The sequence below is a fragment of the Peromyscus leucopus genome, chromosome 3 (genome assembly GCF_004664715.2).
Source record: "Peromyscus leucopus breed LL Stock chromosome 3, UCI_PerLeu_2.1, whole genome shotgun sequence".
Classification (NCBI taxonomy): domain Eukaryota; kingdom Metazoa; phylum Chordata; class Mammalia; order Rodentia; family Cricetidae; genus Peromyscus; species Peromyscus leucopus.
In genome coordinates this window covers 81,174,676-81,193,282 of record NC_051065.1, presented here as the reverse complement: position 1 = coordinate 81,193,282, position 18,607 = coordinate 81,174,676, and the positions used below count along the sequence as shown (strand labels likewise).

General features: G+C 35.7%; 1 protein-coding gene across 2 annotated transcripts in view; it reads right to left on the bottom strand.

The window, feature by feature from the left end:
• Grid2 (glutamate ionotropic receptor delta type subunit 2) overlaps positions 1-18,607 on the bottom strand; it is a 1,432,020-nt gene that overhangs the window by 714,301 nt on the left and 699,112 nt on the right. For both annotated transcript variants that reach the window (XM_028880742.2, XM_028880745.2), the window contains exon 3: positions 9,793-10,077. In XM_028880742.2, the coding sequence (XP_028736575.1) occupies positions 9,793-10,077 (285 nt within the window). The remainder of the gene's footprint in view (positions 1-9,792; positions 10,078-18,607) is intronic.

The following is an 18,607-nucleotide window of genomic DNA, read 5'->3' as shown; positions in this document are numbered from 1 at the left end:
TATTGATACAGGCTGGAGTAAATGAGGGAACCGAAGGCTGGAAAGTAGCCAGTGACTAATCAACAGCTTTCAGGCTGTTGGGAGAGAATGTCAAGTTTATTATAGTTATCAGACATTTGAAAGCATCCTTGGGGCAATTATAAACATTTGCAATCAATTAAGAGGAAAGTGTCCATCCTAGGGACCCTGATTAAATCTACAACAACTCTCCATGGAATAAAGATCATGACTCAGGAATATATTAGTGAAAACTGTTACCTAATCTTCATTTCAAAATGAAGGACCCTGCTTACATACCCCATTCACCTAACGGTGGGCTGAACCTTAATTTGCATTATTAAATGAATGTTTTCACTATGCAGAGTAGTGTGCAGATAATGGAGTTATGATTTCCTGAAGTGAAAGTTGTTTTGTACATACAAGTGTTAGATACTATGTATTTCTGCTCATGCTGCTTGATTTGGTCAATTCTATAGTACTTTTTTGTGGACACTTTATGGAGATTTGTCTCTAATTTTCAGAATGATGAAGCAGTTATGGTAAAGATTTATATAAATGGAACCAACCTATTTATTCATCAACATATGAATAGATAATGAAAATACAGTACACATATAAAAATGGAATACTCCAGCTCCAGGGAAAAATGAAATGACAAAATTTCCAGGAAAATGGATAAACCTAGAATGACTATTATTGAGGGAGGTCACACAGTCTTAGGAAAAATAATTACATGTTATCCCTCAAATGTGGATTCTAGCTCTGTGTGTGTGTGTGTGTGTGTGTGTGCGTGTGTGTGTGTGTGTGTGTGTGTGTGTGTGTGTGTATGTTGGAGAGATGATTCAGTAGTTAAGAACACTTGTAGTTATTAGAGAGGACCCAGGTTCAATCTCCAGTACCCACATGGTGGCTCAGAACCATCTGTAACTCTAGTTCCAGGGATTCAACCTTTGTGGGCACTAGGCATGTAGTGCATACACACACACACACACACACACACACACACACACACACACACACATGAGCAGGTGAACATTAATATACATAAAATATAAATAGATCTAAAAATAACAAAAAGCTTCAAATAATATACATAAATAATTATTATATATATAGAGAGATTGATTGATTGATTTAGATAAACAGACATGCATTTTGGCAGAGTATAACATTAAAAAGAGCAAGAAAGGATAATATTAGCTGATGAAGAAGGACTCAATGAAACTAAGTAATGGACACCTGAGTCATAAAAAGGATATAAAGTAAATTGTTAAATATTGTTTTAGTTTCAGCTCTCATAAAATTTTCAGTTTTTGGTGGTAGATAAGTGCACAAAAATATATTTGATTGTGAAAGCTTAAAATCCAATGTGAAGCTCCAAAGCTTCAGAATGATTACTCTGTTTGGAAGTTAATTGAGATGCATAGATAGCGGGTTTGGTTAATTTTGCTGCGTGTATTTTCATTTGTAAGTTCTTTATAATAACACATTAATGCATAAAAGAATTAAATTGGGAAAAGAACTGAGGTATTCAAATGTATTTAAAAAATAAAATTCTGTTTTATTAAATTTGAAGATGACAGGGTAAACAGTCTTGATTTCATAATTTTTTTCCTTTGGTTTTTTGAGACAGGGTTTCTCCATGTAGTTTTGGTGCCTGTCCTGGATCTCACTCTGTAGGCCAGGTTGCCCTCGAACTCACAGAGATCTGCCTGGCTCTGCCTGCCAAGTGCTGGTATTAAAGGCATGTGCCACTGCCTCCTGGCTCTTTCACACATACTTTTTAAACATTTTATCCTACTTTCTTATGGAAAAACCATATTTTTATCACAAGTAAACTGTCCATAGAATTTTCTGTTTGAAAATGAATCTACATTTTATATATTTTTTACTCATAAATAAATTTATTTTAACTAATTTTGTAAGAAAAAAACATATTTCCATCACTTACTATTGCATATAGCTTTTGCCTTTTTGTAATTGAAAAAAATTCCATACAATATACTCTGATCATGCTTTTCTTCTCTCTCAACTCCTCCCAGAGTCTCTCTACCTCCACACTCACCCAACTGCAACTGCACAGCCTTTCTCTCTCTCTCTTTACAAAACAAACAGCAGAAAGAAACGAACTCAGTCACAAAAAAACCCACTTGCACAAATACACAAAACTGGAACCCAAGTATACTATCACAAGGCCAATAAGAGAGAAAAATGTCCCAGCAAAGCAATATGAGATTAAAAAGTCATAGATGTATCTGTCAGGCACAGAAGGAGTATTTTCTGAAAACAGGCAAACAGTGAAAACCACGGAATTCATCGCTTTAGACAGCTTTTTTTTTCTTTTACAATACTATTCAGTTCTACATAATAGCCACAGATTCCCTTGTTCTCACCTAAATCCATGAGAATAAAGTGTGATGGTATGTGTAAAAGGAACATATAAAATACTTGACATCTAGTATCATTAATTAAGTCTAGTATCATTAATTAAATGTATTTATTCTTTAAAATAAAACAATAGGTAAAATAAAAAAAAAAGTCTACAGAAATACCATGGATTTCATCTTGTGTTTGCCATCTGGCCTGAGCATGGGACCTACCCTGCAGTGTGGTTGACAATCCTAGTGAGACTCCATTGAAGAAAACTAGTTTTTCCTTTGCAAGAGGGGAACAACAGTAAATAGGTTCTTGGTTAGGGGTGCAAGTCTGTGTCTACTTCCTCTTCTCAGTGCTGAGAACCCATCCTTAGTATTCTTAGTTGAAAACATATTTGCATTTTATTGTTTATAAGTTAATCGTTCATTGATATTACAATGAATGACATAATTTTTAGATATTTCCATATAACAAGTTGACAATAGCTCTGACTGCAATATTATAGCAGTTTGTGAACAAAATTCAGAAGCATTCACACAAATTAATTTTTAGTTTCCCTTGAAGGCAGAGGGTCTTTTTTCTCTTTCTTTCCCCCTGGTCTCCTGGTAGAAAAAGCTACAATCACACTGCATCCTGTTTTTAGTTTATTTAATAATCTGAAATCTGAAAAAGGTGTGTTCAAATCATTGGATAACTGTCTAATAGTTCAGCAATTGATGGATCTTTAAGTACCTAATATTCTAGAAATATTAGATATTGAAATAATCTCAAACACTGACTCAAAAATATAACCTCTGTCTATGGTGCTCACACCAAGGCAGATTGTATACTTAACACAGACATTTCATAAGAGGAAGTGTGCCACTTTGGCCTTATTCTGGGTAACATCAACACAAAAGCAGTGTGGGATAATTTAGGCCTGTTTGTCATACTCAAGATTCCATGATGACCTTCTTGCATCCAACATTATTTTTTCAAGTCAAGCATGCAGGGCTGCTGGACTAGATGGAAATCTGGTGATATAAGTTTAAATGTTCCTCAGCCTCCCAGAGTTTCTAGCTGGGTTCACAGAGGTCATGAGCATTTTTTGAGTACACAGCTGGCAAAGTCCTTTTCTAATGACCCATGCAGACCAGAATAGGCAATATAATCACTTTCTAATTTTTTCCAGAAATATCCTGCAGTTCTTGTTGGAAATAAATGCCAAAAGTCATTGTTATCAGAACGGGGTACTCCAAGTTTCTGGAAATATGGAGAAAACAGTTCTAACATTTAATAAGGCAACTCCAGCTTCCAGAGTTGGAGAAGGCATGAACATTCTTCTTTAAAAATGACTTTGGGATTTTTCTTCACAAGAAAATTCTCTGGCACAGCTACCCCAAACTGGATACATGCTTAATTTTAGCTGACTGCTGGAACCTCCATTCTCTACCAGATAGCCCCACCACACTTTTACCATCATTCTTATAATCTAACCAACGAGTCTATTGAAAACAGCAGGGAATTTATCCTTGCCCATGTAGGATATCTGTTGGTACCCCTTTTAATTTCTCTGTCACAATTCTCTTCCTTCATGTGGGATATAAGAAGACCAGCAGAGTAGTGGCCTGGTACACAAATTATGACATATTTAAGCTATTTCTGGTATAATTGTTAAGCCATGCTATTGTAGCTTGAAAAAAGTCAAGGGTATCACACTAGGAAATGAACATGACTATGTTCCAAAGAATGTTTTTATTAAAAGAAGTATCAGGTTCAACAATAGCTTTCTGGCCCTGAAGTGGACAATCAGGGCAAAAATTATATCAAATAAATTCAAGAAGTTTCCTTTAATTAACAGCAGAATTTATTTTATACAAATTGAGAATCTTGAGTATTCTAAGCTGGCAAGGAGGCAAGATTGCTGGTCCCAAAGGTCTATGTCCAATCTGAATTGATCTCACATGCCTTAGAAACAGCACATGCACTTCCAGGTCATCACCTTCTTGAAGGCATTGGACTTGCACCTTGGGATGGTCTTAAGATACCTTCAATCTCTACAAATTTTGTGCTCAATTTTCCCTACACTTGGAGAAGTCCAATTGGAAACATTCCCCTTAATCTAATTCATATGATTAAAGGTAGCACTTCAACTTTGGTGGTCAGTCTATTTGGCTTCATACCCACAGTCTGCATCTATAAGGATCATTATAGATCACAGGCTTTGTTTTTGTGGGCAGTGGAGTCTCTGTGATCACAAATAAATCTATTGTACCTGGATTGAATGCTTTTGTTTCAGTAGAAAAGTATATACAAGAGTTTAAGGAAAATGCCATCCAACTTTTGAAAGTCTGATTGTTATTGGGGTTTATTCTGCTCATTAAAGAGTTGACTACAGTCTTATCAAAAAGTGTTGTGAGAAAAACCAAATGGATTTGATCTTAATCTCTGTCATGCATGGTAAAATTTATAGTGGCTATAGGTGTAAAAGAGGGATATGGTGACAGCCATTCTCTAAGAAGCTCTTGTGGTACTGCACAACTTGACAGCAGATGGTCTCACTAGGTAGAAGGACATGAAGGTCCCTAATGTATGCAAGCCCACAACATATCCATTGAATTTCTTTAGTTCACAGACCTTGGTGGGCTTGATGTCATTACATTAACACAAGACTCATACTGCTTGCTCTTTCTTGAGAATTAGGATCCTCTCTGGTCTCTGACAATGGTTAGTGTGTCTAATTAGCTACTCTTGATAATGATTGACTAAGTTATTTTAGCCCAATTATTATTCTGTTTTCCAGCTTCTAATAATCATCAAATTTTCCTAATTAAAATGTAGTATATTTCCCCTTTACATTATTATAATACTTATGTATTCTGCAGGCTTAAAGTCATTCTCTCTCTCTCTCTCTCTGTTTTTTTTTTTTTTTTTTTTTTTTTTTTTTTTTTTTTTTTTTTTTTTTTTTTTTGAGACAGGGATTCTCTGTGTAACAACAGCCCAGGCTGTCCTGGAACTCACTCTGTAGCCCAGGCTGGCCTCAAACTCACAGAGATCCACCTGTCTCTGCCTCCTGAGTACTGGGATTAAAGGCGTGCACCACCACAGCCCAGCTGTCATTGTGTCTCTTTAATGAAGATAATTCTATACAGTCAATCAGTAAACTTGTTTTTTTAGAAATTTGTTAGAAATTAATCTTATTCTGTTTTTATTGTGTCAAATACACTAGTGGCCTAGAGCAACTGATGATTGCATCTGAGCTACTTAACTTATTTTGAAGTTGCTTGACATTGCATTACCTCATGTTTTCTCTTTTGTGAAAATACTAGTAAAATTAACAGGTATCTTTTGTTAGATAATGCATATGTTTGAAGAATTTAGCAAAGTGGCTGCTTATAGCAAATATTCTCTAGCAGCCTTTGTTATTTCATCTTGGCTGCTGAAAACATTAAATGATACAATATAAAATACTTATTCTAGTTCCTGGCAAATAAAAATGAGCTATTTTTAATATTTCAGTTGCTCTAAGACTTGATCACATTTTTCTCCATTGAAGTAGCTGTTTCCTACAGATGCTGCCTCACTAAAGCTTCCTTAACCTTAGTAACCAAGATCAAAGTCTACCCAGGAAGCCTGTTGCCAAAATTAAAGTCTGCATTACATATACAACACTAACATTTGCTCATTGATAACTTAACCCACTGTTTCATCTTTCAAGAGACATATAAACAAGTTTCTTCTTTTACTTATTGTAAGGTTTTTAATATTTAAAGGGAAACATGCATTCTGCAAAACTCATACTTTGTAATGCACTAAGAAGTAAGAGCAGATATTTCACACATGGCACAGTACTGAAAGCTCAACAACACAGCCTCCTTTCAAGCCTTCTGGAGAAAAAAAAGGCTTTAATTAATCCCCTCAAATAAAGTTTTCATACTTGTCAAATTCTTTTTGATCCATTTTCTTAGAATCAATGATGTGAATTTTCTTTGGTAGTCTCTTCAATCATGATTAACTACTTCTGAAGAAAAGGACTTCACTAATCAACTATATATAGAAGCCTAAACACACACACACACACACACACACACACACACACACACACACACACACACCACTCCCTCTCTATGAAAGATATATTTGTATATATCACATATATTTTTAAATAATAATGCACATATATTAAAATAATACATACATTCACACACATAATTCTAAGCAAACTACACCTCCAATCACCTTGTGCCCCAGCATGCTGCCTAATTGCATCCACCAATGATACTTAATTCATTCATTAATGGAACCAATTCCTGATAATCAGGATAAAAGTCAAGTTTAATCCACTTAGAAGGATGTCCCTGATGACTGGATGTGAGCATATTAGCTGTCTTCCAGGTATACGAGATCTCTGGGAGTTTGCTGTTTGTCTTGGATCCCAGCCTAGATTTTTACTAACAGGATTTACTGTAAACATCAAAAGACAATTTTCTTATATTAAGTAATGGTATTATTGGAAATTATTTTGATGATAGAGGCAGAGTCATTTTAATGACTCCAAGTAAATTATAAAAAGGAAATTTATCAACAGAATAGATGGAAATTGTTTTACTTTTTAATTCATAAAATAAATCTTGTGTTTAAATGGCAACCCAATCATCCCTTGTGCGGTAACAGCTCCTTACTCACTCCAAGGCATTTAAAGAGGAATGAAGGACCTCACGTGTGGTAGAAGACTTAGTCTTTATGCTAAATGGATACTTTCAAGACAGCATTCAGCTCATCAATAATGAAAGTGTCTTCTCTTGTAAGAACCCATCTATAATTCTCACAGGATTTGAAAATAAATGATAATAAGTACTTTTCTATTCTACAGACTTTTACAATCAAAGGGTAAATTTCCCATTCTAATGCCAAGAAAGTATCTTCAACAAAAAAAAAAAAAACACTTTTTCTGCTGCTAATTATATTGGACTGAGTGTTTTCTCCCTTAAAGATCTGGATTTTAGACATTTGTTATTTCAGCTTACACTTGATCCGAGGCTGTGAATACCATTTAAAGTTGAAAAAGAGCACAATCTAAGGGGCAAAAGCAGATGAAGGCAGTGCATGTAGCTCTAGAGACACTCACCATCACCGTGCTTAAATACCACCCCACCAGTGATCTAGGCTTGTGTGAGCCGATTGTTTTCAATATTGTTTTTGTTTCTTTTATTCACATCAATCTCTTAGTTCTTATTCTGTGACCCTTAAGTAATGTGAATTAAGCAACAGAAATACTGGTTTCCATCTTGGAGACAAAAAAGTGTCTTTCTGGAGAGTCTACAGACTTAGCCTGTAATTTGCCCATTGAATTCAATGGGATTATTCTGGCAGCCAAAAGGCCAGGCTACTTTGACTATTTAGGGCCAAATATAACTGCTCCTGTCCCCTTCCTGTCCATCCCCAGGGGGCTGTCCTTTATTGCTGGCCAGATTTTTGCCAACCTGCTGTTTCTCAGCTAAGTTGCTTTGGCTCTGCAGCCCACTTGTCTGTCTCTGCTGTGTCTCTTACAATGGAGCCCATTGTGAGAAGAAAGGATTACTCTAAATGTTTGTTTGTTTTCCGTGCTTATTTACTTATTTGCCAAAGAAAACATTCTTTTAATAAAAATGGAAAAACAAGACCCAGAAGAACCGCATTTTCGAATCGTCAAAAGAAACGCATTTCTAAATGAATTCTTCATTGAGGGTTTATTTATCCTCATTAGGTCATATCCAATTCCAGCTCCTCCTCTCCCTACTCACAAAAATAAGGGGAGAACTACATACAAAGAGCTTTTGCCTCAGTAAGAAAAGGAAGAGCTTCAGAAAAATGATTTTAACAAAAATATTAGTTTCTCTTAATGTGTTTATGTATGACCAGTAAAGATTTTGAGACAAATTGTTTCCTCCTCATATTACAGTGCACTCTGGGAAACTGTGCTACAGCGGAAGACTGAAATGTTTGTTCAGACGAGTTCTAGTTTTTGTAAAACTTCATATTGAATAAAACATGCGGAGAATATTTTCTACTTTCATCAACTACGATGGCTAGGACATTAAATAAATAGTGAGGTCAAAAACAAGTGTCTGAACAAGTTTGTCAAATTTCTTTTGGCCAATAGATAAAAAGAGGTTATCTTTATATCAGTGCTCTAAGATCTGCCCATGGTTTCATTACCATCATCACCATCATTAAAACAGAGTTATGGATTTTTAAAGGATATTATTCTCTTTTTAACTTCTTTTTTTCCCCAGTTAAATAGCTCTTTATTTCTGCATGAGACACAGTCTGGATGAGAATATAGCAATTGTCAGAACAACAGCTTGGTCCTTCCCTTGTTCCCATGCACTCTCCAATGGAAGGGCTATGAAGACTGTTCCAGTTCACCGATATTCTGCTTATAAAATCTACTGCCTGCTGAACGCTCTAATACAGCTGGCTGTGATGACACTATTTGACAAACAGTGAGCCTTACATGTATGTGCTATTCAGTCTGCTGAGCTAACATGTTCTCTAGGATCCATACTTGCCTCAAGTGCCGGCTTGCTTTATTCCAAGGCTCTTCTAACTAAACCCTGAAATTGTTGCCCACCATATCTTCAAGAATCTTGGTGTTGTGGTTACCCCACATGCTGTGAAGTTATCAGAGGACCATATCATGAGATGGGGTGAGTACTGGTGTGATGTGACTGTAAATGGACTTGACACTGTAAGGGTTCCTATGTCCATGGTGCTCTTTCAGAAGACCAAGACCAAAAGATACAAGCACTGGTTAGCCCAGCAAGCTGCTAAGACCACAGCCCCCACCAGTTCCCAGGTAGTCTGAATGTTCTCTGCTTCCAAGACAAAGCAGTCAGAAGAGCCTTGGAATAACTTCTTATTATTTGAAAATTCAAGATATATTGTATTCAGACTACACCACCCCAAAAGAGTTCCAGGCTTGTTTGAGCCAGTTGTTGTCAATATTGTTTTTGTTTCTTTTATTTATGTCAGTCTCTTAGTTCTTATTCTGTGACCCTCAAGTAATGTGAATTTTACATTCAGTGATAGGTTCAGATTTATTTATTTATTTATTTATTTATTTATTTATTTATTTATTTATTTTTGAAACAAGATCTTGCTAGGTACCTTAGCTGGCCTTGATCTCTCCATCCCAGCCTGACAAGTGCTGGGATAACTGGTATGTGTTATACACTCCAATTGGTATTTATATTTACATTTTACTTCAAAGATATTAAATACAAAGAATGAGCTCAATACCATTTAAAATATTTCTGTTTGTTTGATGCTGTGAGGTATATTAGAAACAAGAAACCACAAATGATTAGGAAGTTCTTTAAAAACTTTGAGGATTTAATGAAGTTGCTTTTCATGCAAGCATCACCTTTTGAAACTCTTCAGATCACAGACACTTACCATATTCACTGTCATAGAAGATGATGAATTTCTGCCATGCATACTCGGTGACTACTCTTAGGATGACTTCATTCAAGTAGACAGGTGGACGAACTGAAAGAGTATAGTCATCATTCCTGTTGCTCCGGGTGAGACCACAGCCACTTCTTGGGGTCCCAGCGGTTGAGCGCTGAATGAAGAGGTGTGGGATATGCATGGCATCTGCCAAAGACTGGAGGGACCCAGCTGATGTGCAACCAATGGAGCTGACTAGAGCCAAGATGCCCTGGTTCATGAGTTCACAGGCTGCAAGAGAGCACAGCAATGCCGAGGTCAGTGGGGTCTGTATGAGTTCCCCTCTCTGAGAAGCAATGGTTTGCAGAGTTATCGAAATGTACATTTTTTTTACATGCATGATGCATGAAAAGAATCCTTATGAAGTGCTGTTGGAATCCAGTTCAAGAATTCTGCTTCTGTCAGCTCTGTGGTGCTGTGTAAGCTTCTCTTGCCTTGACTTCACTATTCTTAAATGGGCAAAATATCATGAATGTAGAGGATTATTGTGAGGATTAGAAATAAACCAGTGTCTACCATTTGTATCTCATGGTAGACATTCAATCAATGGTAGCCAAATGTGTAATTATCACTTCATGACTCAGAAGAATAACTGCCTAATATATAATACACATTTTAGAAAGTAGCTAATGTGGCAAGTGGCGAGTGATTAGACAGACAAAGAGATGGAAGGGGAAACTTTTGGCCATCATGAGTCCCCAATCAAGATGACATTTTCTTTCTCAATAAGCTAGAACAATGAAATGATTTTGTCCTTTTCCCTAAGAGAAAGTAATATTTAAATTTTTTTATATAAATGTTTGGCTCATCTAGCATAAGAAGAGTGCTCTAATGTACACACAGTTGGACTCAAATAAAGCACTGTCATCATTATGAGTGTCCAAGTAAGCAGAATTTCAAAAATTAATGCACAGAAGCTACACAGTTCTCATTTTTCAAACAAAAACTTCAGTTTATGTTTTATATTTTTCATGTATGAGCTATAAGAAAATTGTCTGCTTAGTCCTTAGGAACACAATTTGGCAAAGTAACATGTAAATCATGAAAAAATTGTTACTGCGTGTCTTAGTTCAGATAAAGAATTTATTTCATCTTATGAATGCTTCTACATTATAGTCCACTAAGGAGGGAAGCAGGAAAGGACTCAAGGCAGGAATTTGGAGCCAGAAATTGAAGCAGAAGCCATGGCAAAACACTGCCAAATGACTTGCTCCCCATGGCTTTCTCAGACTGCTTTCTTCTTCTTTTTTAATCTATTTTTTAACTTAACTTTTTAAAATGTTTTGATCATTTTCTCTCCCCTCCCCCTATTTCTCCCAGATCCTCTTCACCTAATTACTTTATTCTCTCTCTCAGAAAACAAAGCAAAATAAAACAAAACAATTAAACAAAAAAAACAGTAAGATGGAAAATATCAAAATGAAAAAAAATGCGCACAGCCACAAAAAACATAGAATCCACTTTGTTTGCTTTCTTTTGTTTTCTGTGGTGAGGAAATATTCTGAAATATCTGTTGCATTCAAAGAAACTCTAACTTTTTTCTGGGCCTCAGAGTTGAGTCGCTTAAGACTTAATTCACCTAGGCTACTGTGTACTCAAATTCTTTATTCAATCTGCCTTTAAAACAACAGTTTAATAATCAAATTTACTTGCCTGAATTTCCCATGTAATAAACTTTAGAACCCAAGAAAATGCACAACTACAATCTTAAGTTATATACGCTTTCAAGTCCCTGACCCAGTCAATGCGTGTCCCGAAGTCAAAAGCCACTTTGTAAACTGTAAAAACAACCATTTATTGATATTGGTTCATCAACAATGATGTTTGTTATTTGAGTCAGTTGGGATCAGTTGTAATCCCTTGTGAAACTCTGTTAAAAATTTCTGTAAAGTATCCCATTCCTTTTGCCCTGTATTGCTTTCTATGCTCTTCAATAACTACAAAGTGAAGAACTTTGTTAGAGAAACACGCTGTCTCACCACTCAGACAGACAGACAGACACAACTCACATACACAGACACATGCAACACCTACAGAACTAGATACACACAGCTCATACAACAGACAGACACGCATCAGGAAAGACATACACAAGCACAGAGACAAACAGATTCACAAGACAGATGTTAAGAAGGCAAAGGTAGTCTCATGTGACAGAGGACAAAAGACACGGGGAACAGGAAATAGAGAATTCAAATCTGGACTTGCTCTTGGTTAAATGACTTCAAGGGGAAATTCTTTTATTTTCTTTGATGTGACACTGAGGCATTATAGGTAAACCGGATTTAATCACTAAGGCCTTATAAAATCCACACTGTTTTTGCAACAGTCTGCATGTAAGTGAGGTTGGTCTTGAACTTGCCAAAGATGACCTTGAACTTCTGATTCTCATTCTTCTATCTCCCAAATGCTTATATCTACATGCTTCCACACTTGGTCTCTATTTTATTATTATTTTATTGTCTTCATATACATAATATATAAGTGATTTATAAATTATTTTAAGGTTACTGGTTCATATAACCATCCCATTGCAAATATCAGCAATGATAATTGAAATAGTAAAACATGATCAAAATAGGAATCATGAAACAATAGTTAGAAAAAAAAGGCATCATGTTGAAATTGCAATTTAGAAATCATGAAGTACGAGAGTGGAAAGTAGCTGCACCTGCTGTGCTATGCCTTGATGGTGAGGTGACATCCTAGGACAGCATTCTGGAAAAAGATGCTGAGACTCATTAAGAAACACACACACACACACACACACACACACACACACACACACACACACTCACCACACACTAAAATTATTTTGTGAAGTTTTTAACAGGGAGAGACTGGAGAGTTACAGCCTGTGAGTATTGGATGTTTTTTCTTCTTACAAAATTTCCAACTTTATATAGCTTACAGTTTTTAAAATATAATTATGTATGTCCCCTTTAAGTGTGGGGAGACTAATGTAGAGGATACAGGTTCTAAATACTGGCCCAATATTCTTTCTACCTTCTATTGTAGAAAGCAAGCAAGATACTTTTTCATTTGTTAACTCAAAATTTTATGTGACTGAGAACAGACACAGTTCTTCATAGGGAAAAACTCTATTGTTTGTCTATTGCCAGGACTTGCTAAAATAGGTTCCTCTAATTTGGCTTTATGTTGCCCGGGGAAACGCTGACCAAAAGGGACTTGGAGGAGATTTTACTTAACCTGCAGGTTGCCATCCATAATCATAGGACACCATGGCAGGAACTCAAGGACGGAAGCAGAAACCACAGAGAAGCACCACTTAATGGCTTGCACTCCATCACTTGCTCTACTTACTTTCTTATATAACCAGTACCAGGTGCCTCGAAGTGGCACCGCCCACAGTGGTTTGTGTCCCCCCAAACCAACTAATAAATGTCACTCATACATGTCTATAGTCCAATCTGATGGAAGTAATTCCTAAGTTGTAGTATTTTCTTCCTTGATGACTCTAATTATGTCACGTTGACAAAAACCTGCCAGCACAGAGGTAATCTCATTAAAGAGACAAGAAAAAGGTTAATTTTCCAGACTGGGGTGGAACTGGTTGACCCCAAAACAATCCATCCAGGTAATAAAACACGGTGTCTCTGGAGCAACCCACCACTGACTCCTCAAGGCTGTACTGTGAAACTGATGATCGCATTCAAAATGGTGGTTGAAACAGAGAGGAATCTTATTTATCTGCCTTGATTTTAGTCTGTTTGTCCTAGGTGAAGGCTGCTGTAAAGAGTAGAACTCACGATAGCCGAGGGGAAAGTATGTAGGGTTGCATCTGGAGCAGAGACAGCTCATGATTAGCAGCAACTTCAAATCTTGACAGTTAAAACACTGGCTCATTTAGTTATGTTTCCACAGAATGCAATTATCAGTACATGAGGGAGAGGGTGGGAAGTGTGTTAGGGAGATCGAAGGTGCCTCTGTGGTTCTTCCATTTAAGCCAAGGACTTCTCAGTGGCATATTCTTTTTACTAATAGTTCAGGCTGTGTGATTTATATGTGTATGCCCATATACCCTCCACATCAATCCACCCAGACCATATGCAACAGCTTGCTGGTTTGTAACTCCATCTGTTTGAGATTTTACATCAGAGATGTTCGGAGCATGCTCTAATTGATGAAAGAGCATACCTTTTTATAAAAATTATTTTTATAACAGAATTTGCAACACTTTACCACTTTTGGACATTTCCAGTTATGAAAATGAAGCTGGCTGTGTAATTCTATAATTCAAGTTAAATAATGTTCACATATACTATTGTTGCTATTTCTAAAGCTATGTACCTGAGTCTTTGTTTCTTTATTGCATAAGATGATGTTAAAATAAGATGTATGAAGCATGCAGAAACTTGATCCCCAATGCAGTATTGTTGGAGGTAGGACCTAATAGGATCCATTAATGTCATAGAATACTATCTTCAGAAATGTCTGGAAGTTGAAAATGGGTCCTTCTAAAAAATGAGTTTGGTAACTCTGGCCTCTTTCTTGTCCTCCTGCTTTCTCTGCATCTTTCTCATATGAGATGATGAGTTAGGAAAACCTTCTTCCATGTCAATGTCTTGATTTTGAACTGCTCAGCTTCCAGAATTATGCAAATAACTGTCTTTTTTTTAAAATAAATTACACATTATTTTAATTTCTGTTAGGGCAGCAAAAGCAGACTAAGAAATAAGAGACTGCACTATAGAGTTCCTCTCTACTGTATTCTTTGTTCGATAATCTTCAGCTATTAAATGCATAGCTTCCAGTTGGTGGCCTTTTAATAAAATCATATTATTTACGGGTGGTATTGGTTTTTTCTTTAGATGCTTTTAACTTCTTGTTCTGAATAGATATTTACTATAGTTGCATTAGCAAGACTGCATTAAACTTTGAAAAAGAATATTTGACTGAATTCCACATTTAAAATTTTAACTTGATTTCCAATACACAAACAGTATCTCAAAAATGTCTTGGTGTCCTCAAAAAGCTAGGGAATGTAACATTCAAACAGGTTACAGTTATTGACAAGGCACAAGGAAAATCAGCCTTAAAGTGAAGAAACATAAATGTATCAATTAGTATTGACCTCTATCTAGTTTTAACTAAATATTATAACAGGTGTCTATAAATAATTTAAAGGAGAACATACATAATTACTTTTACCTTTTTTTTCTGATATGTATGAGTAGAATATCTGTCTTTAGTGTTTCTTTTTGTCATTTGGTTTTGGTTTTGAAAAATAACACATTTATTGAGTAGTCTAGGCAGTAATGAGAGAATCACCTACGTGCTTTAGTATTTTTATATATTAAATCTGTGACAACATATGCAGCTTTTCAAAGGTTAAAAACTATTGTATAAGTGGTCGGTTTCTTGCCTGCTGTAATATTACATCTCATACTGTTTAGAAAGTCCTCTCTCTTGCAACCTGAAGAGTTGGAAAGAATAGTCTTGTCTCAAGCAAAGCTCTCCCTGCCCTGCACTCATAACAGATCCTCAGCAGGCAGAAGATGCAGCAATGGGATCTAAGAGCCAGATGTATGGAAAATGTTGTATTTGTTAAAAATTCATCTATATCTTCATTACTCTAAGTAATAAATTATGAGGGTTAAACATGATATTTGGTAAGAATGAATGATATTCTCCATTGGATTGTACCTCTAACTTTGAAACTTTACCCATCATGTTGTAGAAATTATAGTTATTGATCTTCCTATTCTTAAAAGTTCTAAGAATGGATTTTGCATATTTTTTTTCCATGAAAAAAGTCTACCTGTTGAGCAGGCAAATATATTTAGTCTGATTTCAACAGTATGGAATATATACATGTATCAAAACACTATTTTTTGATAAACAGTTTTTATCTCATGCAATAATAAAAACAAATTAGGCACAAAAGAGAGGGTTTAGTGGACAACGTGCTTGTTAAGAATATATGAGGGCCAGGGGGTGGATCCCCAGTTTCACATAAAAACTGGGAAGGCATGGAGACCTGTCTGTAGTCATCCTCAAAGGGTACATGTGTTAGAGCTATGGGTATAGCTATGTTAATAGAGGGCTTGCTTAGCAAGTATAAAACCCTGTGTTCAGCCACCAGTCCCACTAAATAAGGCACAGTGGTGAAGTCCTAAACACCAGTAGTTGAGATATAGGGTCAAGAGGATCAGAGGTTCAAAATTAGGCTAATTAGGGAATAGAGATCCAGGTACATAATTGTTTGTCTCAAAAAAAAAAAAATCATCGATGTGTTTAAAGTCTGTGTATACAGAAAACAGAATATCTAGTAACCAGTCCACTTTGTTTGCTCAATCACAGGCCATCTTTCCACAGTAACATCAAAACAAAGGTCATCTTTACTGCCATCTTTCATCCCCCTGCCTTTCGGAATGAATGTGCTTAACACTAACTGGTAAGTGTACCTAAAACTATTCTTTTCTTGAAATGTGCTTCTGTTCCTGCATTCAGTGCACGTAACTACTAACGCAATTGATAAAACTCACCAAGCTAGTGTAACTGCACAGTTCCCAGCTTATTCTCCACTCACAAAATCAATATGACATTCCATTTTTTAAAGGTCTTCAACAAAAGATAGAGACATTGTTGCAGCTGGAGAAGACCAAGGAGAAATTATAGACAAGTAAAATGTGTTACCTCAGTAGGACTAGGGAGAGAACAAAAATTATAAGTAAAAAGTTAATGAACTGTGAACAATATAATTCAGCTAACAGTAGGCCTCATGTTAATGGATTGCTCACCATAATTTAACTATGGCTGTGTGGAAATTAGCATTATAGGAACCTGGGTGATTAACATAGGGGGTTCTTTCTGTAAATTTACACCTACTTTAAAACCAAACCCAAATAACTCTCAAGAGGTTGGAAGCAGCCCACATTCTCATCATATAGGAAATTCTTATAGGCCTAGTTCTATCTACATATACCCGGGCATCCATCCCTATCATGGCTTCCTAGCACTCTATACACTGCACTGTTATGATGTGATCTCTATTCTATATTATTAATTCTACATAAGTAAATGTCTCCCTGACTCTTCCAATTTAAAACCATAGCTCTTCATTTATTTTTATCTTAAAAGAAATTTTTACCACATTAGCAGTGTTTAAGATGCAGGCCTTAAATTTTACTTTTTCAAATGTATGACAAAGTAGTCTATACATTCATACATGACTGCAAAAGGCAATTTTAATTTCTATTTTTCTTTATTTTTAAAACAGAAGAACTTAAGTGGTTTTTTTTTTTTTTTTAACTGAGATATTCTATTATGAACTTAATTATACATGTACTAGCTTCCATGTTTGTAGGTTCTGTAGATATCCTGTATATGAAGCCATGCTATATTCAAATAAAGGCAGTTTTACCCTTTTCTTTTCATGTGGTATTCTAGTAGTTTTTGTTTTCTTCTCCATGTCTTATTGGACTGGTTGTTACAAAGAATTCAATGTTGAATAAATGTGGTATAAACAACTTTAATTCTTTTTCTTAATCTTTGACAAGCAAAATCTTCTCTGATGTTTTTTATTGTTCTCCTGATAATGATAAGGAACTTTGCTTTTATTTCTGTTTTCCTATTACTCAGGGTACTGTGAGTTTCTACCAAGAATGAATGTTGATACTATTTGTAGTATATGATTTTAAACTAAACCCCTTGTTATTGGACAAATAATTAGGGGGCTGTTTCTTAGTCAGCTGTAGTTCTTTGTCTAGGGTTGAGGCTTCATGAGATTTCTCATTTCCCTGTTAGTATGTCTATTGGTGTTGTTCTTGTTCAGATATTGTTTAGGATGTCTGAGTAGATTGTATTTATATATTTAGAAACACACAGGGACACACACAAATACACCCCATAAAAATTAAGAAAATAGAAACTATAAATTTGAGAAAGAGTGAGGAAATAATGCATGGAAAAGGTTGCAGAAAAGAAAGGAAAGAGGTGAATGATGTTATAATATTTTTATTTCAAAAATGCTGTGGAATAATCCTCTTGTACATTGTAAATATTTGTCATTCAAATTGGTTTAATCAAACGCTGATTGGCTAGTAGCCAGGCAGGAAGTATAGGTGGGGTGACCAAACTAAGAATGCTGGGAAGAGGAAGGGCAGAGTCGGGAGTCGCCAGCCAGACACAGAGGAAACAAGATAAGAATGCCATACTGAGAAAAGGTACCAAGCCATGTGACTAAACATAGATAAGAATTATAGGTTAATTTAAGTATAAGGGCTAGTTAGTAATAGCTGAGCTACCAGCAGAGCATTTATAATTAATACAAGCCTCTGAGTGGGAATTTGGGAAGTGGCTGCTGGGCATTTGGGAGTTGCTGGTAGGACAGAAACTTCCATTTACATATTATTTTGTTTTGTTTTGTTTTTAAAACAAGGCCACGTTATATGGTCCTAGCTATCCTGAACTAAATATGTAGATCAGACTTGCTTCTGTGTTCCAAACACTGGTATTAACAGTGTTCCTAGCTTCAAAAAATTTGTGTTTCAAAAAGAAGGAATGTTTAATTTTACCAAAATATTTCACACAACTATTAATATAATTATACTATTTTTGTTTTTAGTTTGCTATTAAATTAACTGCCTTCCAATTGTTAAGCTGTCCTTGCAGGGATGCCACACATAAATAGTAGAATGTAGTCAGAGTTTTTTTCAAGTTTATAGAAGTGTATGTGTGTGTGTTTGTGTGTGTGTGTGTGTGTGTGTGTGTGTGTGTGTGTGTGTGTGTACTTAAG